Source organism: Nannobrachium achirus (genome assembly GCF_963921795.1).
Source record: "Nannobrachium achirus genome assembly, chromosome: 12".
In the NCBI taxonomy this organism is placed as follows: domain Eukaryota; kingdom Metazoa; phylum Chordata; class Actinopteri; order Myctophiformes; family Myctophidae; genus Nannobrachium; species Nannobrachium achirus.
Window position 1 is genome coordinate 47,711,521 of NC_137832.1, and position 23,166 is coordinate 47,734,686.

General features: G+C 42.2%; 2 protein-coding genes across 3 annotated transcripts; one reads left to right on the forward strand and one right to left on the reverse strand.

Annotated features, from left to right (window-relative positions):
• On the forward strand, positions 1–13,723 carry inpp5e (inositol polyphosphate-5-phosphatase E). Its single transcript, XM_080738006.1, has 14 exons — positions 1–104; positions 1,236–1,477; positions 2,076–2,273; positions 2,374–2,536; positions 2,807–3,107; positions 5,689–5,812; positions 6,246–6,343; positions 7,186–7,310; positions 8,059–8,178; positions 8,653–8,760; positions 9,403–9,564; positions 10,724–10,839; positions 11,492–11,628; positions 11,913–13,723. The coding sequence occupies exons 2-14, from the start codon at positions 1,313–1,315 to the stop codon at positions 12,043–12,045; spliced, it is 1,950 nt and encodes a 649-aa protein (XP_080594132.1). The 5' UTR covers positions 1–104; positions 1,236–1,312; the 3' UTR covers positions 12,046–13,723.
• Positions 13,724–13,853: 130 nt separating this feature from the next.
• pmpca (peptidase, mitochondrial processing subunit alpha) lies at positions 13,854–22,340 on the reverse strand. 2 transcript variants are annotated; one of them, XM_080738009.1, is made up of 13 exons: positions 22,288–22,340; positions 20,948–21,153; positions 19,278–19,357; positions 19,020–19,102; positions 18,670–18,764; positions 17,985–18,085; positions 17,427–17,690; positions 17,062–17,154; positions 16,781–16,899; positions 16,196–16,286; positions 15,861–15,923; positions 15,593–15,737; positions 13,854–14,886 (listed from the first exon to the last, which is right to left on the reverse strand). In XM_080738009.1, the coding sequence occupies exons 1-13, from the start codon at positions 22,332–22,334 to the stop codon at positions 14,717–14,719; spliced, it is 1,557 nt and encodes a 518-aa protein (XP_080594135.1). In that variant the 5' UTR covers positions 22,335–22,340; the 3' UTR covers positions 13,854–14,716. The 2 variants fall into 2 exon arrangements, 1 of the variants encoding a protein (XP_080594135.1); XR_013962546.1 differs by having other exon boundaries at positions 14,844–14,886; positions 15,516–15,737.
• Positions 22,341–23,166: the final 826 nt, after the last annotated feature.

Consider the following 23,166-nt stretch of genomic DNA (forward strand, 5'->3'; position numbering starts at 1 on the left):
ACGTTAGCTAGCTAATCCGTTTGCCCGAACAGGCAGTATTCCCTCTGGAAATAACCCCAAATAGCCAGGTTAAACAGCGGCTGTTCCCTCTGCCATGGTCCGAGGTAACTGAACGGGAGATTAAGTAAATAAAAATACTTTTCATGGTGTTTATGATCAACTATATTGTCAACATTAGCAGCGTGCTAACTTTGCTAGCGATTTAAAATGAACTTATAAAGCCGGGTGTGTCACTGTCAATAAGCATTGATCACTGGCTGATGATCTGATCAATATATACTAGACTATTACTGTTTCTACTTCTCTTCATCACTTTCAAATTATTGTGCTGGCTTCGTGTTTTCTTAAGCCTTGAAACCACTAGCCTGTATTGATTGATTGATTAGAGAACTAGAAGTTTGCATAGGAAAAGTACAGTACAGTTCAGATACATGGTCTACTGATTTAAACCCAAGAAGAAAGGCTTGTTTACATCGAGGTCCTTCTGTACTCAATTCATAGAATCATGTAAATCATGTAACAGTTAAAAATCTGGAATAAAAATACAAAATATTTAGTAGATTACCCTAAACCCCTATAGTGTCATATACCTAACGTTGTTAACTTAACTTAGTAATGCAGTAACTAATGTATGATAGAGTCGAAAATGCCTGTGTTGGGAATTGGAATTGTGCAGGAGACCATAGGACTTTAAACAACGTTAATGTTACCCCCACTGGGGGTCCACCGTTCGACTATGTTGTTCCTGAAGTGTGAGCCCACTTCCATGTAACCATGCATTATAGCCTCCATCAGTGATTCTCAAACTTTTTTCTTTTTAAACTTCAAGGCCCCCCCCAGTTTGATATGCCTTTAGTTTACGGACCCCCATCTGATCCAATAGTGTAATTTTTAACTCTGGAATGGACACTCGGGTCGGGTCCATTTGGTTCCAGGTGCACGCTCTCTGGCCCCTTTTCCACCGAGGTTGAACCGGTTCAGTTCTTTTATTCCCCCCCGCCTAATATTGGACCAGTTCAAAGTGTTTCCACTGAAAATGAATTGGTTCATTCATACGTTCATAAGTTTGTTCGGAACTGAAAAAAAAAGAAAAAAAAAAGATCTATACGTTTCCCTCCCATCAGCCATTAGCTGGGGAAACCCTAGAACCCCCTCATAGACCCCTGGGGGTTCCCCAAAGCCCACTTTAAGAAGCAATACAACCATTGTGAGTCTAACTTTATCCTTCTCTTCAGGCTTCTGTTAGCTGGCAACCGGCAGCGAGACAAGTGGCGTCCAGCTGACTGCAGCAGGTGTGGGTCAGGATGTGAGGATGACTGAGAATGGGGAGGACAGCAACCCCTACCCCCTCAGTAGCACTGCTCACTCCGCAAGAGGAGGAGGAGGAGGAAGCTTGGTGGTCAACAGGCTGCTCAAAGCACCCTTAGTCGACCCCAAAACCTGCAAAGACCTGAAGGATGCCCTCAGACCCCTCCAGGTCAGTGGTGGAACTTGAAGTAGAACTTGGATTTAAATATGTATACCGGTATATATACTTTAGTAGCAATGCCACAATGTTAGAAGTGCTCTGTTACCAGTAAAAGTCCTTTTACAAAAAACTAGACTATTGTTCTTGTCCATTTTTATTTCACTTAGACTCAGGGGCGCTTTTCGACCGGCAAAGAACCGGTTCGGGTTCCTTCTCCCGCCTATGGGATGAACCAGAGGTGAGCTTTTCCACTAGAACCGATTTGGTTCTGAACCTTAAAAGCTGGTTTGGAACGGGAACCACAAAATCCTTGGTGTTTCTAGTGAACCACCATCTGAACTGGGGGACAATGGCTCTGGTTCAATCTGGTGGAAACGCAAGCCGGTTCGCAAGAACGAACCAAGGTTCCAAGAAAGATGAACGGCACTGCTTCTTGAACTAAGGTTCTTTTGGTGGAAAAGGTCCCATTGCATTCATAATTTAAATATACAATATGTATATAACTAGTAATTCAAGTTTTGAGTTGAATTAAATGTCCCTCAAAATTGTATTTAAGTACAGTACTTGAGTAAATGTACTGTTCTGTTACTTTCCACAACTGCTCCAGGTTTCCGAACAACACCCAGAAAAAGGTCCTCCTCACCCCCAGCCCCACCCCCCCTCTCGGCCCAGACCAGCCGGGTTGGCGAAGGCCGGCAGGGACGGCTCGGCGGAGGAGACGGTGAGAGGCAGGCGGCTGAGGAACAGCCAGGAGAGTCTGACCGACCCCGCCGAGACCACCGGCTCTTCCACAGACTCCCTCAAGGTCTGGTTCTTTTATTAATGTTTTATGTAAGGCACATTGAATGGCCTTGTTGCTGAAATATGCTGTATTACAAGTAAACTTGCCTTGCCTTGCCTTTAAGGAGGACCAGGCGATGGGGTTCACCCTCAGCGGTGCCGCCAAGTCCAGGAATGGCAAGGGCCTCGCCGTGTCTCCCATTGGCCCTCCTGAGCTCCGGGCCAGGGGCCACAGTCTGTCGGAGTACGAGATGACGGGGCCTCGCAATCCACCCCACGATCACACAGGTAACAACCCACCCCACCACCACACACATAACAACCCACCCCACCACCACACAGGTAACAACCCACCACAACATGACCACACAGGTAGGGATGTCAACTGTCAAGGTTTTGGTTGATGATTAATTGCCATATAATTGTGACAGGCCTGCTGTCAAAATTAACATTGCATTAAAACTAAGACTAAAAGTCTTACGATGTTGACATTCAGTTGGCTACGACTAGACTAAGACTAAACAATTTCAGAAGACTAAAAAACAGGCCTGCCCACAGGGGACCGGGGGGTGAGGTCCGCCAAGGTGCGCCTGTCTCCTGTGCAGCCGACGGGGCCTCTGCCCGCGCTGGAGAAGAGCTTCGCGTCGGCCACCTTAAGAACGGCTAACCGCGTGGACAGGGACTGTGCCGCGGACTACGGCGGCGCCAGAGGCGGAGGCCGCGGGGAGCCACGGCTGCACCGGAACCTGAGTGACAGCCGGCTGATGGAGAGCATGTCGTCGGACAGCGCCTCGGTCAGCTCCATGAAGTCCACGCTGAGTGTGCTCAACCCCATCAGACCACAGGACGTCAGGAACAGGTACAGGACAGCGGTGCAACGCCGGTGCATGTTCTACATGTGTGTAGGTTGTAGGAATGGGACAATATGAAAATTTCATAACACGATTATTGTGACAAAAGAAATTCACAATATTATCGCGATAATCAAAATCCATTATCCTGGAGCGGAACATTTGCCAAAAAACAGCCGATCTACAAGCTGCGACACGTTGTGAGCTTGTAGATCGGCTATTTTTTGGCAAAGACATTTGATAGAGTGAAAAAAGACTGTATCAAATACGTATATTAGCCCTGCATCCTGCATCCCTGGCGCTTATTTTTAATAAAGGACTCATTAAACTAAGCATCACTGCATCCATGGGACACATACAACTATCCTTCTTGCTATCAGTCATTTCACTGCACCAGCTGAGCTGCATGTGGTGGAGTCTCCACAGCTGTGTGTTCTGACATTATTGATGAGATGATTGAGATCATCTTGTAAATCCATGCTTCTGTCCTTTATTAACTACATACACGTAGCTATTTACCACTATAAGTTTAAATCAAAGTCCTTTGTGATGTTTTCACCGCTATAATGCGTGTGTCGTCACGGGACCCATAAAAGAATTATGGGACCCATTTGAATGAGCACCTGGGACCCATTACATTGAAAACCTAGCAACATCACTGAGTACCTATAGAGGGTTTAAGTGGTACCGGATATTCAGCTCGGCAAATAAAAGGTGAATTGATCCCAGTGCATGGCGGAGGACGATATCACGATAAATGTAATCTCCGCGATACGATACGAACCTCTTCTTTACTTGAGATTACGTTATCATGGCCAGACTGATATCAATACATAGAAATAATTAGTCTGGAATCTCTGTGTGGAACCTGCATTTTCAAGGGGCGGAATAAAGAAATGCCTCTGGTGATAAAGCAGCCCCATATTTGCCAAATCTTCAGATGTTTTCATTTATTTACATTTTTGTATGACGAAGTTGGGCATTCATTTATGAAAGAAAAAGAACAAAACTTCAAACATGGAGATATGCCACCCAACAGCAGCGATGTAGAGCATGTGTGTGTGATTTGGTTTTCAGGTGCGTTCCGAATGATGCTGTGCGCTTGCATGTTTTTCCGCCAGGCGCTTTAATCTCCCTTAGTCCACCAGCCAATAGGAGTGCTCCATTAGTGCACAACACACCTGGAGACGGAGGCTGGGGTGCAGCGATGCGGCCGCGCCGGTGCCAGTTCTCTGTTCTCTCCCCCTTAACGAAGGCCTCAGAGGCTTGGTTGCACACAGGGGCGTCACAACGGGGGGGAAAGTGGGAGTGTGGGACTGAGTTACTAGGGCCCAAAGTGGAGGGGCCTTAGTTATTTTATACTTTTAAATAACACATATATACAAGTCCTGAAAATGTGTGCAAATCTTTGAATATATGTATTTTTTAAGCAAACATTTTGTAACTCAAAGTTTGCTTCTGGGGGTCCCTTGAACTCAATATTTTGAGATGGGGGTCCACGGCCAAATACATATCATTTTGGGGGTCCTTCACGTGAAATATTTTGAGCACCAATGACAGAAACATAGGTTTTTCAAAAAACCTTAGAAGGAAAGACTTTCAAAAATAGCAGATCTACAAGCTTGTAGCTTGTAGATCTGCGATCTGCTATTTTTCTATAGTTAAAGCACAACATAATGCGTAATAAATGTGTTCCCATGCAGTCTAAATGGGGTAAAACCCATCCCCCTATGAAGAACATTCATCGGGGGCCCTCAATGAATCCTTGTACCAAGGGCCCAGAATTTGGTGTGACACCCCTGGTTGCACGTGTAAAGCGGAAAAAGCTCAGTCGCTGTCAGAGACAATGGGAAAGTGGGAGAGTGGAGGTGGTGTGTGTGTGTGTGTGTGTGTGTGTGTGTGTGTGTGGGGATTATCCAGCTAAATAAATGTTTTACTACTTCATCGTACACCAGTGTTGCGTGGCTAATAATATACTCTTGTACTTTTGAATAGCTGAGGTATAAAATAGGGTTAGAGTGATTAAACCGGTTGTGATGTTATTTTAACAAATGATGCTGGGGATCCCTAAAAGTCCCCGGACCCTACTTCGAGAACCACTGCTGCTGTACCTCATGTTCATCATTTGATTCCGCTCTACAAGCACACAAGCTTTGAATGAATGAAATACATGGGACCACAATGGAAACAAGTCCCCAAGACCTTTTCCTCTTAGCCTATATGTCTTTCTGTATCTCTGTGCTGTTTACATTACATTTCTGACCTAATAAAGTATTCAATCAATACATCAATAAATCAATCAAAAAAGCTTGTGAGCTTGAAGATCTGCTATCTTCAAATACAATTTGAGAGACGGTGCTTGTTTAGCACAGCTTAAGATGGGGGCTCAGTAATGAGCTGCTTCTTGGCAGGGGAGATTCTGAGATGCAGGCAGACATTATTTTGTAAAAAGTATAAAAATAAAAAAAATATATATAAACACACTTTTGAGCTTGCACCCGCTGAATGGACGTTGGCTGGCCGACCATTGCCCCCGATATACTCGTCGCTCTTTTACTGATGACGCCACGCTCTCCGTCTCCCTGACAGGAGCTTTCTGGAGGGCAGCGTGCTGGGGAACGGCGCCCTGCTGGGGGCTGAGGAGCTGGACCGCTACTTCCCCGACAGGAGGGTGGGCATCTACATCGCCACCTGGAACATGCAGGGGGAGAAGGTACGTACGGGCTCTGCGGTATAGGACTGGGCGACACCACTTTGACAAGTCAATATAATCAGCATTATTTCAAACTTCTGCCTCGATTATGACTAAGGAATGACAATTAAAAAGAAAGACAAACATTGTGAAAATAGCAGATCTACAATGTTTTCACGGTGCATTGTGAATTTTTAGATTGGCTACTGTAATTATTTTTGAACACCACCATCGTACAACAAAGTGTGATTCAGGCTAATAGATTTGATTTGAGAATATAATTGTTGATTCGTTGGTGTTATAAGTCCGTTATTGTTTCTAAATATCTGTTTTGATATATTTTCGGTTAATTGCCCAGCCCTACTCTGCGGCTATTTGTTGAAACACACACATATCCCTCCCGGCACATTTGGGGTTCACCTAACTAACTACACTATGGTTGCATTTTCATCAGGGTCTTCCAAACAACCTGGATGACCTGCTGCTTCCCACCGACTCTGACTTTGCACAAGACTTTTACATTGTCGGTGTCCAGGAAGGCTGTCCTGACAGGTACACACTCCAAGACGTAAATTGTATGTATTTGGCCAGTAAGGCCACGGACCCCCATTTCAAAATGTTTTGTTCCAGGGACCCAGAGAAAGAAATATTTAAGTTACAAATGTTCGCTCTAAAAATATATATATTCAAAGATTTCCACACATTTTCAAGATTTTTCAAAAAATAGCAGATCTACATGCTCATAGCGCATAGCCAAAGTATAAAATAATGGTTGAAGTGATACAGACAGATGCCTTTCAGGTCTAAATGGGTTAAAAAAGGACCTGCTTTTGCAGTGTGAGTGTGACTCTATGATGCTAAATTCTTGTACACCCACTGACATGATGATAGCTGGAGTTTTACACAGGTGTGTACCGGTATGTGTGTGTGTTTGTTGTATTGATATACGTGTGAGGGCCAAATGTCCCCACAACTATAGTAGAATCTGAGAAATATTCTGTTTGAGGACAACTTTCTTCACCCTCACAAGAGAAATGGTTGTTTTATTGGTTAAAAAGGTTTTTAGAGTTACACTTAAAATTTAGGAAAGGATTTAGGTCGGGTTAGGCCAAGGGTTATTTAAATAAAGTCATGCACCAAAAATAGCAGATCTATAAGCTCAGCTCACAAGGGCAGAAAAGGCAAAACATTGCTTGTTTGTGTGCAAGCGATGTGAGGTTATAGATGTGCCATTTTTGGTGCAACAATTTAGGGTTAGGGTTATTAATGGCAGAAATGGCATAAGATCAAATGCATTTACAAAATTGTTGGCAATAACTTGTTTGTGTTGTGTCCACATGCATGGATTTGTGCCCGTGCCGTGCGCATGCATGTGTGTGTGCTTGTGTCCACAGGAGGGAATGGGAGACCCGTCTCCAAGAGACTCTGGGACCCTATTACGTCATGCTGTACGCAGCAGCACACGGTGTCCTGTACCTCACTGTGTTCATCAGGAGAGACCTCATCTGGTTCTGCTCAGGTCAGCACTACGTAGAGTCGGGAACCCGGAACCAACATCCAGGAACCAGAATCTGTTCCATCACATTAAGAACTGTTTCTGGAACTGCTTGATATCACACCGTCAGTGCTGGTACTGTAATGTGGACTTCATGTCTGCTACACAGGGGTCCACCCGTAATACCGACGGGCTGTTGGTCCGACCAGGTTAACATTCACCAGGTTAGCATTGACCAGCGTCAGCAGGTTAGCATTTCACCAGGTTAGCATTCACCAGCGTTAGTTTGACTGAGGTTAAGGTCAGGTTTACCGACCAGGTTAACATTCACCAGGTTAGCATTGACCAGCGTCAGCAGGTTAGCATTTCACCAGGTTAGCATTCACCAGCGTTAGTTTGACTGAGGTTAAGGTCAGGTTTAGGTGGTCGGAACACCGGCCCTTCAGCATATTGACGCGGACCCGCTACACAATTACAATACCGGTGGTTCCACTGTAACCCAGAGAGTGTACAAATGGTTCATTTGGATCCAAATTTGGTCCCAAATTCCATTTGTACACTCAGAGTTACTGACCCACAGGTCCATTTGGAACCCCCTATAGGAATCGTTAAAGGGAACCGTGGAATTGGAACCATTAAGAGGGAATCATTATGGAACCGGAATCTTTAAAATCCTAAAGGATCCTAACAAGCTCAGTAAAAGTATTTGTTGTTACTGTCCACTGGGCCTAACACAGAGGTGAATGTATTGTTGTTTCTGTCCGCCACACAGAGGTGGAGCACGCCACGGTCACCACCAGGATCATCTCCCAGATCAAGACCAAAGGCGCCGTGGGCGTGGCCTTCACCTTCTTTGGGACGTCCTTCCTCTTCATCACCTCCCACTTTACCTGTGAGAATGATAGAAAGTATTCTTTCCATCATTCTACTCTATACTGTATATAAAAAATAGAATGTTGTGTAATATAATTCAAAAATTGAAACTTTCATATATTCTAGATACTGTACATTGCGCATGGAGTGAAATATTCAAAACCTTTTTTGTTTTCATTTTGAATTTTTATGGCATACAGCTCATGAATATAAAAAATCCATATCTCAAAATATTACAATATTATAGGAGACTACTCAAAACAAGGATTTAGTGAAATGTCAACATTTTGAAGTCCAGTGTGAAGTTTCCACAGTAAGGGATGATTTGGGGTGCTGTGGCAAAGTGGCATCTAAATGCTTTTCTTTACACAATATTCTATTTCTTTGTTGTACAGTAGATGGAGCTGTCTGTTTTTATACATGTGGATCAGAATAGTTTGCAGCATCACAGACAACAGCCACTGATTCTAATCCTTTTTCCTTTGTCTCGCAGCTGGAGATGCCAAAGTGTATGAAAGGATCCTGGACTATAACAAGATTATTGAAGCACTAGCTCTTCCCAAAAGCCTTCCTGACACCAATCCATATCGTTCTACAGCCTGTGAGTCTGTCTGTATGTCCACCTAGTAGTGTTGACAATCATGACGCTTGATTTATACTTTGTGTGCTGAAATGATGTTTATGAAAACCTTGTGTAGTGTTAAACAAATTCAATTAAAAATACTTGACTAGCACAACAGTTACTGCATAGAAAGCAATATATTTGTTATACTATTTTGTTTTGAATATATTGACATAAAAAATGTATGGCCACAGTTTTAAATAAATCTGCTCAGGAGACAGTAAGTGTAACTCTTTAACTGTCTCTTTGAAATCAAAAGCTGGGTTATTATTCATTCATAGCATCATACAGTAACTGAATGTTAGCCACGATTTTCTCTTGCAGTTTTCTAAGCAAAATCGTCTATTTTCACAATTTCTGACTCTATAGAGGTATTAAAAAGTCCTTAAATTGTCACTTTAGAAATGTGCATATACCCTCTATACACTTACATTTTATGTTGGTTTGTTTACTTTTGAGTGAGAAAACAATGTTGCACATTAAGTTAATCATCTGGGGACCCCCCCCAAAGTAATTTGGGGACCCCCCCTGGGGGTCCTGACAGTAACAGTGAAGTACTGGTACTCAACAGCGGTCTTGAAAAGGAAATCTCAAAGCATCTTGTTGTCCCCCCTGCCTCAGCTGACGTCACCACCAGGTTCGACGAGGTCTTCTGGTTCGGAGACTTCAACTTCCGGCTCAGTAAAGAGCGGCTGGGCGTGGAGGCCCTCCTGAAGCAGACGGTGGGCACAGACATGGACCCCCTGCTGCAGCACGACCAGCTCTCCAAGGAGATGAAAGAGGGTACGACCTTGCGCTTGGGCATTCACCAAATATTCGAATATCAAAGTCACTATTCGACGTTGTTCACCGAAGTCGAATATTCGCTTATTTTATTTTTTTATTGTTTTCTCTTTAAAGAATATATAGTATATAATGCTTGGCTAGATAGGAAGTGATAAGAATGAGTTGTCAATCCCCCTGGTGGATGAATTTGTTAATACCAGGGGTTCTCAAACCTTTTTAGGCTGTGACCCCCAAAATAAACATATTTGAACTGGGGACCCCCACTCTGACAAGCACTTGTAGGCTTGTATTGTAGGTATTACATTTAATGTGACTCGGTTCCGCAGATAAATATTGTGAACATGCTCCAGTCACAACGCCTCGCAACGCGAGGCGTTGTGAGCATGTAGATCGGCTATTTTCACAATGTTCGCCTCTTGCTTACTTAATATTTGACAGTTTGGCCAGTCCTGTCGAATATTCGACTATTCGAATACTTTGAGGTAGAATAATTCGAATACTAAAAATTACTATTCGTGAATGCCCTACCTTACGCCCGGTCGTTGGGGAGAGAGGGTTAATGAGGAATTTGACGCTGCTTTCACTCAGAAACCACAGTTTGGTAAAAGTCAGGAAAACACAAATACCAATCTGAAAGCTAATTATTATTGCGACCGTTACGGTCGCAGTTAACTATGAGAACCATCACATCTTGTCCGTATGTCCTTCCGTCATTCTGTAACACCTCAATGGCTATAGTCTATAGGTGTTGTCACATTGTTGACATTGTGACATCGCATCGTTGTGACATCACCTCAAAGATCAACCTGGATATCCGTGACATCACACTGTGACATCACATTCCGTCCTTGTCCCTTTATGCCCATACGTATATGGAGATCCCTGATGTACAGTTGTACAATACAAAAACTTTCAGTAGAACTGCCGATCCAACCAATATGCCCATAAAAGGGGACAAGGATTGAGAGACAGATAATGACACGCACGGACACAGGACTTTCACATAACGAGTAACCGAGTAAGCATGTCTGGGGTCTCACAGCACACGGTTGGTTCTACAGACTCCTACTTTTTCACTATTTTGGAAAATATGGCTTAATTGGTTAACCTTTGCCTCTCTCCTGTGTTTGTGTGTGTGTGTTGACATGCTCTCTAGGTTCTATCTTCAAAGGCTTCCAGGAGGCTGCCATTCACTTCCGCCCCACCTATAAGTTTGACATCGGCTGTGATGTGTATGACACAACGTCAAAGCAGCGCACACCCTCATACACAGTAAGGCAGTGCTTCTCAAACCTTTTCATGTCAAGAAGGATCCCAAAATTATATGTATTGGACCTGCAGGCCCCCATCTGAAAAGGTTTTACCAAGGACCCCCAGAAGAGAAGATTTATGTAAAAAAGCAAAAAAAGCAAAAAGATATTCAAAAAAAAAAATAGTCGACGTATAAATGCATAGCGGTTAAAATGATTGTGATGCTATATTACTTTTTGTGGGGACCCCCTGGAACCCCTCCCCCAGATTGCATAGAATCAAAGACATACAGTTTAAAACATGGAGATATGTTGCTCTGTTGTGTGTTTGACTTTTGGTCCATAATACAGTATATGACCAAAGGTCAGATGACACCCTTTCTAATCCTTGTTTCCAATAAAGTGCCCAGTGTTTCTAACTAGTGCCCCACTGCCCCTAGTTCCAGAACTACCAGTTCTGTTGTGCTACCAAATATGTGGTAATGGATTTACGGATGGCCGTTTTCCTGTTTTGGAATGACAGTCCTCCCTCCTCCATACAGTATTGAGTTTTTGGACTATTTTGGCCTATCCTTTTAGCCCATGTGTTTTTCTGTACCTCGGTGATGTTCACATTTGTGAATAAAGTATTCAATCAATCAGTCAATCAATCAGTGACTCCCCTGTGTCTCCAGGACAGGATAGTGTTCAGGAACAGGCAGGTAGATGACATCAAGGTGGTCAAGTACACCTGCTGCACCAGCATCAAGACCTCGGACCACCGGCCCGTCATGGGAGCATTCCAGGTCAAACTGCGGCCGGGGAGAGACAAGTGAGTCCCAACACTAGATTTACTGCCACATTATTAATGCCTCACCGCCAAATGGGTTGTTCCTAATGGTTTGAAAAGACAGAAACACGACTGCCTGCCTCAGCGAATAAAGCATTGTGTTCCTTTAAAAGGGGTTATGTAAGTGATACTGTATGTTTTTGTTTAATAAACATATTTTTGTTATTCGGACAAATAGATTCGGTGGCCGAATATTCAGTGCATCCCTAATAATAATCATGTGCTTTGTATTTGACTGTGTGTGTGTGTGTGTGTGTTTGTGTCAGTATTCCCCTGGGTGCAGGCCAGTTTGACCGGAGCCTCTACCTGGAGGGCATCAGGAGGAGGATCAGCAGAGAGCTGCAGAGGAAGGAGGCCCTGAAGAACCAGGGCAGCAGCACCGTCTGCTCCGTCTCCTGACAGAGGGGGGCGCTCTCTGGAGACCACCCAGGAAGGAGGGAACCCACCCCAAGAACACAAACAAACTAAAGAAACCAAGTGATGTCTTAGTGCAGAGACCAAGGAGTCCTAGTGACTGAGCAGCAGTGGTTGGCTGCCCTCTAGTGGGGGTTTTTGGTAACTGTGTCCTGTTGAAATGTGGGGCAGAGGTGGATGCTTGCCTCCCTGCTGGCAGCACCCTAAGGGCAGGGACCTCGGGGTCAGACAGACTGATGTGTACGCAACGCAGACACCGCCGTCTGGGTCCCCCCTCCCCTCTCACAGACAGGACTCGTCGGTCACACACTGTGACGTGAAGCGATTAACCGTCAAGAATGTATAATTGCAACGTTTTTTCTAATTATTTTTTTATTTAACGAGCAAGGTTGATAAGGACCATAACGCTATGTTAACCCTTTTCTCTAACAGTGCGTCAAGTGTTGTTCAAATGCCTTGTGTAATCGGTTTCATCCGTCCGGCGTCTACCAAGACGATGTAGCAAACATTGGATACGTCAAGGTTTTGAGTTCCCAGCAGCTGCATGCTTGTGCCTCGTTAATATTCCGTCGTTATGAAGGTGTCAAGCGGTGAAACCAGCTTGACACCAGCTTGTGGATCGGCCATTTTCAGCACGCACCCCAATAAGGCTTACTGAGAATGGCATGGCTGCAGGCAGGAGCAATGACAACACATTACTGTACCTATTTATTTCACACAGTTAACAACCTTTTACGACTTTTCAAAAAGACAAGACATTAGTGTCAATTTACAGGTACAGCAAAATGCTAATTGATTTGATGACCCCTGGTGATGCCCTGGATTGGATAATGCCAAGTGGTTCTGTGCATCAGTTGCCTGTGAGTCACACACTTTATCTGCTGATCGTTTCGCAATGCGGTAAACCGGTGGTTTTCAATCAGTGGTCCTTGAGGGGGTTCCAGGTGGTCCCAGGTATGATGGAGAGTTGGTAACCAAATGGACCCTTATAAATCTTAGCTCTCGTCTGTGTAAAATGAAACCAAATATGGACCCTTATCTGGTTTCATTTTACGCTCTCAAGGGTTAAATTGTTAAACACCTGCATTACTAAATTAAGAACGTAGAAAATTGTTTTGATTGACCCGTTATCAGTCATATGGTATCACATCTACTGTATACAGCATGGAATTTGACAAAATCCAACAATAAAAATAATATTCTACGTTTTGGGTCTGAGGCTGAATCTCTGTGGCTCAAATGCAGAATAAATAACGGACCTCGATATGTAAAAGGTTGAAAACCACCCACACCACTAAACGGTTTCAGCTCATTGCCATGTTTTAACAAAGCCCTTTGCAGAGTATATGAATGCCCTTGCACTGCACTACTCGGCTAAAAGGAATTCTGATTCTCGTGTTCATTGCATGAAGATCAGTGAATCAGGTATCATTCTCTCTTAACCACCCTATTCTGGACAAATAAGAGCATTTTGTGAAAATATAGCTGATCTGCAAGATCAATACATACACTAGTATTGTGAACTTGTAGTTATTTTGGGGGAAAAGGAGCGGGTCAATAGGGTTTAAGTGGTTGAGCTTATTTTTTATATTTTGTCATGACTGTAGCACGAGAAATCAGTACTTCTTGGTGAGCAACAAACTACAAATTACGCTCCGGGAAAAGTGCCTGTGTCGTCTTGTTCATGGTTTCCTCAGGACCTCTATGTACTTAATTTTCTAGAACACCTTCTCTGTGACATACTTTAACTCCACATAATAAACGTTTTGAAACTGGAAAATCGATTCTCCAAGAACAGTTTTATGGTCAAGATCTATTCTCATCAACTCACTGTCGCAACCCATTTCAAATGTATTCTTTTATATGGCAATACCTACATATATTTACTGGCTTTTAAGCGTGTCAAAACGAACAAACATGGCCATTGACATCAAGTAAGATACTCTAGCTGGAGAAATGGCCAAAACAAAATGTGCATTTGAATCTTATGATTTGAATGCAGACCTATACAAATATTATATATTCTAATGGGTAGACAAGACAAAGGCAGGAGAGTGGGAATGACGTGCAGCAAAGAGCCTCGAGTCGGAAGGACTCAGTATATATAGCCTTATTTACTGAACGTGAGCCCCAAAGTGTTTTATGTTTACCGGAAAGAAATGATGATGCAAATCCCCAAATACTCGAGAAAGGCATGATAAGGTCCATTGCTGGTACATTTCAACAACACCAACCAAAACAACCACCCATTAAGGATAACACAAAAACTGAATTAAGGTAAAACAGAGACCCTCACAATATATTGTGGTGAAGATTACAATACACATCTCCTCGCCGTCGACACGTGTACAGTAGACAGTTGAGTTACAAGATTGTTGACACCACGCATTCCCCGGCATATACTCATTTACTGTGTGTGCTGCAAAGACGGTTTTTGTCTGTCCTCTGAATTGGGGAAAAGTGAACACCTCCATGCAACAGTTTGTGAGTCAACCTCTGAAGCAAGGACAAGGCCTCAAATCAGTGGTTCTCAAATGTTTTCAAGTCAAGGACCCCAAGAGTACAGGGTCGGCGTCTGTTGCCGTCCAGGATATATATACAGTGATGCTGCCAGTGGGGACTGGATAAATTAAATGGAACAGGGAGTGTTTGTTTTCTATCTAAAGAGCCGATACATGCGAGGCAGGCGTCCATCCTTGCTGGACAGAGCCGCCTGGATGTGCTCGTAGGAGGGCAGCTCAGTCAGGTCTCCCAGGGCGGCCACCGCAGGCTTGCCACGCAGCATCTTGGTGGTCACTCTCTTGATGTCTCCAGCTGTAACGTTGCCTGGAAAGACAATCGTCACATAAAATGGACATGAAAGATTTGATTCTGTGTCAAAACATATTTGAAAATGCAAAAAAGGGTGTGTATATAGTATAATATAATTAAATATATATATATTTTTTAAATGTTTTAGGGTCATGATTCACTAGGATCCTGGATGGCTTGGTTCTAGGCTTAAAATAGTTCATATAAATATACTGCTCAAAGAAATGAAGGGAACAAAATGTTCCCTTAATTCTTTGAGTTTTCTTTGAGCAGTACTACAGTATACTATACTCAAATAAATTCAGGGAACATTTTGTTCCCTTCATTTCTTTGAGCAGTATATTTTCGGCGCTCGGGTGGCGCTGTGGTAAACGGCCCTGGCCGTGTTTGAGGGAGGGAAGCTAATCTGGGTAAGTCATAATTAGGCCAACATTCAGCCATTACATTGCGCCGCACTGTGATTCTTTTGTTGTTGTTGAAGAGATATTGTGAACTGGGAAAAAAAGTAGGGGACCAAGAATAGATCCCCTGTGGACCCTGGTCAACCAAGTATATACAGTAGGTGTGTGGTGGAGTCCACCTATGTTGGCTGCAACTTGAACTGTAATACTAAACAACTGTTTGAGAGCTGAGACTGAACATACCATTAAAGTGTCATGTTGATTCGCTCTAAACTGCAGCGAGTTTTAAGCCTAAATCTTAACAGATTTTCTCTACCCACTTATGAGGGTACACAGTTCGTGTGGCAGCTTTCTCTTTCCCGTGGAGAGAACTTGGCGCCCCACATCCTCAAAAATAACCGGCCGTGACTCCAGGTTCATCATCAACATGGACTTGAGCTGTGTCTTGGCCCTCTCCAACTCCATCTGGATTTAGACATTTTAAAACAGCAACAAAACTCAGATTAATTTCTAGTCACTATGCTGACGACATACAGTAAGCAATATCCATTAGTACAGTTTTATCCCTCTGGGAACTACTCCCCTTACCTCTCCTACAGTGCCGGCCATCTGGATGAACTCTCTGGTGATGATTTCCACCATTTCCCGTACCTGAAGAGGAAGGCATGTGGTGAGAGCAGAGCTCAGCTGGACACAAAAAAATAAACAGTGGCTCACAATGCAAGGACAAGGTGCATATTGCCTTTTTGCCACATTCAACTGCTAAATGTTCAAAAATATTATACTTCTGCATTTGCATTTAAAACACATTTCTTTTGCGAATTATTATCTTATGAACTACAGTACCCGCAACCAAAACAAAGTAGCCTTTTCAATGGGATGCACATGTGGGACAACGCCTAGCCTGTTACCACTGTACCAACCTGTCTGGGGTCAGCGCTGGCGTGGATACACAACAAGCCACTGTCCTCATAGCTGTGGTGGTAGGCGGTTGCATTGTACATCCAATGATGCCTGGAAAGAGTGGGAGTTAATTAACACATTATCTTGTAGCTACTGTAAAAGATAATGTGGTAGGCTCACTGCTGCTGACTAGGATTACTATAGTCTAAAGACTGAAACGTAAACTGAGATAAAATAAACTTAACTAAAAATAATTAATTAAGAAGGGTTAGGGTTTCCCTAAACTAATGGTACTAATACACTTGTATTCTTTGGTCAAAACAATAAGTATTTTAGATATGGTATCCCAAACTGAAAATGTATTTACTGTTCAACAAAAGAGCTGGAGAGACAGGAGACCACTGTTCCTGAACAAACACTCTATACAGCAATGATTACTATCAGGACAGAGTGCTATTTAACACTTCACTTACTGCACCTATAAATTAATTAAACTGAAATCAAACACCAAACTGAAAAAATAATTTAGTAATTCTAAAAACTATTTCAGAACTACTAAGTGCTGCTGGAATCAAACGCTGTAGTTATGGATGGAAGATGTTTACCTATTGAGGACGTTAAGGTATAGACGGGTGAACATGCCCTTGCCGGGCCCTCCTGCCGAAAAGGAGCCGCCTCCGCCCATCATCATGTTGAGCACGGCGAACGGGATGAAGTCGTCCTCCTGCCGAAGACAAACAACACACCTGCATTAATTGACACTGGGACACTGCGGTTGACACAAACCGCTCAAACAGTTGGCGATTGCTGACTTCTATGTAATGCAAATGACTGAAATCAGTTGTAGACACTCAGACTTGGGGAACTGATCTCTACAAGCACTCACCAGGAAGGAGCAGCTCTCCAAGCCGATCATGATGTGTGCGAGCTCTGGGATGGGGGTGGGGCCGAGGCTTACATCTGACATGTCCTTTTCCATCTTAGTGGGATCAAAGTTTGAATACATCAGAATTTTATTCCGATTTTTTCAGATACATTGATATATAATTAAAAAGTAAAACAAGCTATATAAATAAAGTTGCTTCTCAATTATTCAAAAAAGAAATATGAAATCAATCAATATTTGCAGCCCTAATTAGAATCATTATTCTAACCGAGAAGAACACGCGCCATCTGGTGGACAAATCTGCAGACAAGAGTAACAAAGTTACAGACAAAGGCATAAACAAAAAACAAACAAAGAAATCCCACCTTCATGATGCCTCCAGTGTACTGTGCAACAGAGAGGTCTACGTTGGCGGGTGTGCTGGATCCCCACACTGGCTTGGCGTCCAGCAAGTACTTCCTGGCACACTTCACCAGCTGTTCGTGCTCAATGCCCACTCCTGCCAGCACCATGCGCTCAGGACAGTAGTAGCTGCTCAGGTAGTTGTGGAGCACTTTTCTGTCAATCTTGTCCACATTGTCGACAGGACAAAAGCGTGGCAGACCCACCGTGTTGCCTCGATATGCTGCCTGGAAACAAAAACACAAACAAAAAATCATTGGTACTGTATGACTTTAAAAGTGTCACAATACTGTGTTGTGAAGATATTCAGGTACTACCAACCAATATTCATTTCTAAATGTCTCGGTATGGTCACTTTTTCAATAAACATCTTGAATCAATTCATGTTTTATTAACTAAATAATAGTTTCACAGATTTCTTGGTATACTTTGTTGTGTGGTGTCGCTCACCATAAATAAATATCATGCAGCATTTGCACACAGAAGCAATGCATATTCAGTGGACCAACTGATTGACTCACCGCATGGATCATCTCCGTCAATAATGGTTCGGGGTCCGGCCTCATGTTCAGGTCCTCAAGCTCAAAGCGTACAGCCATTCTCGTCATTTCGATCTCATCATCTACACAGGCGCAACAGAAAACATGACAAGGTGCAAGTTATAACAGTGATTGGGGGAAAACACTTACACAGTGCACGTGTAATCAATAATCACAGTGATTTGTCACCATCAGTGGAAATTAATTTTAAGTATAAAATGCTCATACACTCCAAGAATGATATTAACTATAAATATAGGCCTATATCGCTTTGAAAATCAAATCCACACCACAATGATAACTTGAATGACAGAGGCGAACAATATCAAAGGGATACTTTCAGAGTGATTTGATTAACAATAGAAACACAGACAGCCAATCAAAATCCATCCAAAAATAACATGTTTATAGAATGTTATGTTCATCAGTGTGGATTTTTCACATCATTATACTTAATAGTCATCAAGCTTGTTGTGGACAGCCCTTACCAGCTTTCAAACTGGCATCTCTTTTTTTGCACATAATTATTATAGGCGAACATTTATTTATTTTCAAAAGATATCAGATCTAAAAGCTCACCACATGATGCGACGTGATCTAATATATATATATTTTTTTTTGTATTTGAAAGATGAAAATAAAATATGCCTTAAAGTAGTAGACTGACCCAGGAGGCGAGGCTGCAGAACAGCATCAGACAGAAGGCTGACGACTGTTTCCAGGCCCTTCACTTCAGCTGACACTGCATACATGGTGGTATCTCTGTAACAGGAAGGGGCAATGCATCACATCTCATTTTGTCTTTAGAACATTCTGTGACACATAAGTACTTTGTTTTTGTTTTTTTCACAGTTTTGTTTATTTGAAATTCAGGGCATACAGTAAACCAAGACTTGTTCATATATTGTGCGAACCAATCACAAAATAGAAAAAAAAAAAAAAAAAAAGACAGTCATATAAATGCACATAAGTACTTTGTTAATATGCTGAATGACGTGCTAGTGTGAAGTGGTATACCTGGATGTTTGGCAGTCACATATTCCGCCGTGTTTTTCGAGTGTGAGGAGGATCTCATCCTTACTACCGTATTGGGCTGTGGACTACAAAAGCAGACAAAGTCAATTATACACAGACTTACACCTCAGCTTTAATTTGTATGAAAGTGTTATATTTCAGGAGGTTACATTTCAGAATAAAATGAACACTTGGATTTTTTTGCTATTCAAGAGGAGGGGAGAAAGATGTGAGCATTGATCATCAACGGTTAATACTTACGGAAAAGGCAAGTTTCTCTAAGAAGTGTGCAATCCCACTTGGATACTTTGCCTCATACCTGGATCCAGAGTTTACTAAAACTAAGACAGACAGAAAAGGTTGTCCCTTAATATAATACATTATACATAAGTAACATTGCTGTCGGGTGTAAACCTATATGTAGAATATAGTTAAGATTTAGCTATTATCAAGCTTGTTAAAGGACAACTCCGTCCTAAATCACTTCCAGGCATATTTTCCTACTTATTTTGAGACTGTCCATGGGGTCTATTAGGCAGAAATTCCACTTTTACACTATTTGTTGAGGTCAAAAGTGATTTTTTTTATGAATGTGTTACTAGTTGTCATTACAAACACATCCATGCCTTAGTTGTCCAACACAAGCCACCACAATTTCATAAATAATGTTTTGGGGTGAGCAATCGGCACAAGTGCAAATCAAAGTGACAGTACTGGCAAATCACAGGGCATCTTATCCGGGACGGGGACTTGGCAAAACACATAAAAGCATAACATCTATTTAGCAGAGTGTGACAACGGTATTTGTAATGACAACTAGTACCACATTCATGAAAAATAAAAACATTTTTGACCACAACAAATAGTGTAAAAGCGATAGGCTTATAGGCTCCACTCTATGCTATGAGGGCTGCTGGGTTCCGTTGGGAAAACTGGACAACAGGGGCATTTCTGCCTAATAGACCCCATGGACAGTCTTTTTGGATCAATATAAGTATTAAAAAATTAGCCTAGAAGTGATTTAGGGCGGTTGTCCTTTAATACTTGTTTATTAGTTAAATAATTATAAAATACAACCAACAGACTTAACCACTTTCAACCTGGTGTCTCTCCTTTTTTTGCATTTTATTAGGGTTACCATGTTATTATTATCTAATAAGAATATGGAGATACAAGGTTTCTGCCAGACAGCAATGATAAACTAGGCCAGTGGTTCTCAAATGGGAGTATGTGTACCCCTAGGGGTAGGCAGCGGTACTACATGGATACGTGAGAGAAAGCAGAAAATGGAAAAAAAACTGGACACAGTTTTGAGTAAATGTGCTCAGGATGCTCTAATTTCAAGTCTTTCACTCCTTTTCTTATTTGATCTTTGCTACTTTTGTATGACACTGTAGTATGGCAAATAAAAAAATGTAAATATGGAGATATGAGGTATACTTTTCTAAGTAACATGTAGACTGGTGAAGGGGGTGCTTTGATCCAGAAATCAGTAAAAGGCAGAACCGAAGCCAAATAAGTTTGAAAACCACTGATCTAGGCCACGGATCCCAAGAAGTTAGAAAAGAAATTGTCCAGAATACCACAAATGTGCTGTAGGTACAGCAATAACAGAGAAATGCATCAAAATAGCCATTATTGTATGTTCTCAATCTCCTATTGTACAAAGAAAGACACATTGAGAAATACTGTACTAATCTAGACAGCAACTACACTGTAAACTCCTGTGTGTCACTTTGTGACGTGCTGCAAGGTTGTACATCTGCTATTTTTGAACATTTTTGAAAGTGAGAGAACTACTGATTTAGAAAGCATTTGCAGAAACGGCCTCAGGTCTTAATGGGTTAAACAAAGTTATGGATTGCAGCTTTAAATCAACACTGAAGACTTTACATTTTGTATATACAGTAATGAGTATATAAAGAACTCACTTCCAACGGTGCAGAATTGACCAAACTTATCCTGCGATGCTACTTTAAGGCCGTTTTCCAGAGTAGTTATCTTGGTCTCGTATTTCTCCTGGCCGTCCACCGATGCAAACACTGGCTTGGGGATGCCAGGCAGGGGCGAAGACAGCGAGATATTGGGGTACCCACCAGTACCACTGCTGTACCTTCTGTACGCTGCGATGCCAAACCTTTGAGAACATGACATGACATGACATGACGTGATGTTCCTTCAACACCATGTCACAGTAATGTGGGCTGAGCGACAAATCTCAAGCAACCAAACACAAGAACAACGAAGGTGAACATTCTGTGAGAATAGCAGCTCTCTTGCAATGCAATGAATTGTGAGGTGGTACAGTACATAGGCTATTTTAACTATTTGATACAAAGTATATATAGGGTTTAAGTGATTAAATGTACCAACACTGACTTGAAAGTCTGAAATGTGTGGTAATATGCAGGGTTGGAAACTAGTACCCAAGTACATTGATTTACTCAAGTTCTGTACTTCAGAACAATTTTGAGTTACTTTTACCCTATTTTCTATTCTTGATACTTCCACTCCACTACATCTTAGAAGCGAATATTTAACTTTTTACTCAACTACATTTATTTGACAGCTTTACCAGTTACTTTGCAGAAACAAATTAAAACACATACATGTAACATTAGCTGATAAATTATGAATACAATCATATACGGTAGGATAACCAACTATAGCAGCACATAAAGTAATTTAAATCAGCACCACCTTTACCAGCTGCAACGTTAAAAAGTATCCTTGTCCAAAAAGTACTTTGGCACTGGAAGTAACCAACGCTTGTATACTTTTACTCCAAGTAGTAACATTTTGAATAGAGGTCTTTAACTTGTAACAGGGTATTTCTAGCATTTCTACTATTGCTCCTTTTGTAATTTAAGTAAAGAAATCTGAGGAGCAACATCTTCCACCAGTGCAGTGGTTCTCAAAGTGGATTCCAGGGACTTTGTGGATTCCTTTAGGGGGGTCTAAATTGACCCTTACAAGTCTGTAACTCTGACAGTGTACCCAAATGTGCCCATTTGTACACTTTCAGAGTTAAGGGGAGACCTTGAAATGTTGAGAGACACTGCACCAGTGGACTAGTGATATGCTAGTTTGACAGCTAGGTTAGCATTAATGCTAGCAGGCTGACGACATCATGTAGTAAAGTGACATAACAACAGAGGCTACGGTTAAATGAGCCAGGCTGTGAGTGGCTGCGGGAAGGAGCCATAACTCCTCGGTGTGTAACTCAGAGTTGTTATTGATGTCAGTGAACTGAACGGTTGTTTTTTGTTACCTGTGGACACGACTCCAGGTTCTACACTTGGACATGTGTGTCGCCATCTTGGCCCAGTGTGACCACTGACAGAACGCGCATGTGTGATGACATCGTTCAAGTGCTTCCGTGACGGGATGCAGGTGAGGACAAAATTAATGTCACTGTTTATTTAAGCGTTTATTTTGAATATGTTGATTGATTGATTGATTGAAGACTTTATTAGAAGTTTGAATAGGAAAAGGTACAGTTTCATGACAGTATAGTTCACTGATACAAGGTTAACAAAAAGGATACACCCAAAGCCTATGGCATTGTTTCAAATGAGATCCTTTTTTTTAACTCACATAACATTGACGGACAGAATACAGTGCAGATATAAATATAATCAGTAAAACTGTCATAAAACACAATAGAAAGATCAGAGGGAATGTCAAGGTGAAGCATGTGTCCTTTGTTCATCTCTGGGCAACTGACTTTCTCTACAAGGCTTATGCATTTGTCTCCATCTTTAATCAATAGGCACCGTACAACTATACTATAATTTTGCGAATGTCTGTCTGAGTGAGTGAGTGAGTGAGTGAGTGTCTGTCTGTCTGAAACAGCGTTTCTCCTCGGTGGCTGGAGCAATTGATCTGAAATCGCATCACTACGATCACTACTACGACCACTGTTGTTCTTAATATACGTAAACGACATGTCATCTGCTTGTGACTGCAATCTGTTTCTGTTCGCGGATGACTCGGCTCTCCTAGTCTCAGGCAGAGACATTTTGCAGGTTGAAAAGGCCCTTAACTGTGAACTTAACAAGATCTGCACCTGGCTCAATGACAACAGACTCTCAATTCACCTAGGCAAAACTGAATGTATCCTCTTTGGATCTAGTCAGAAACTTAGCCT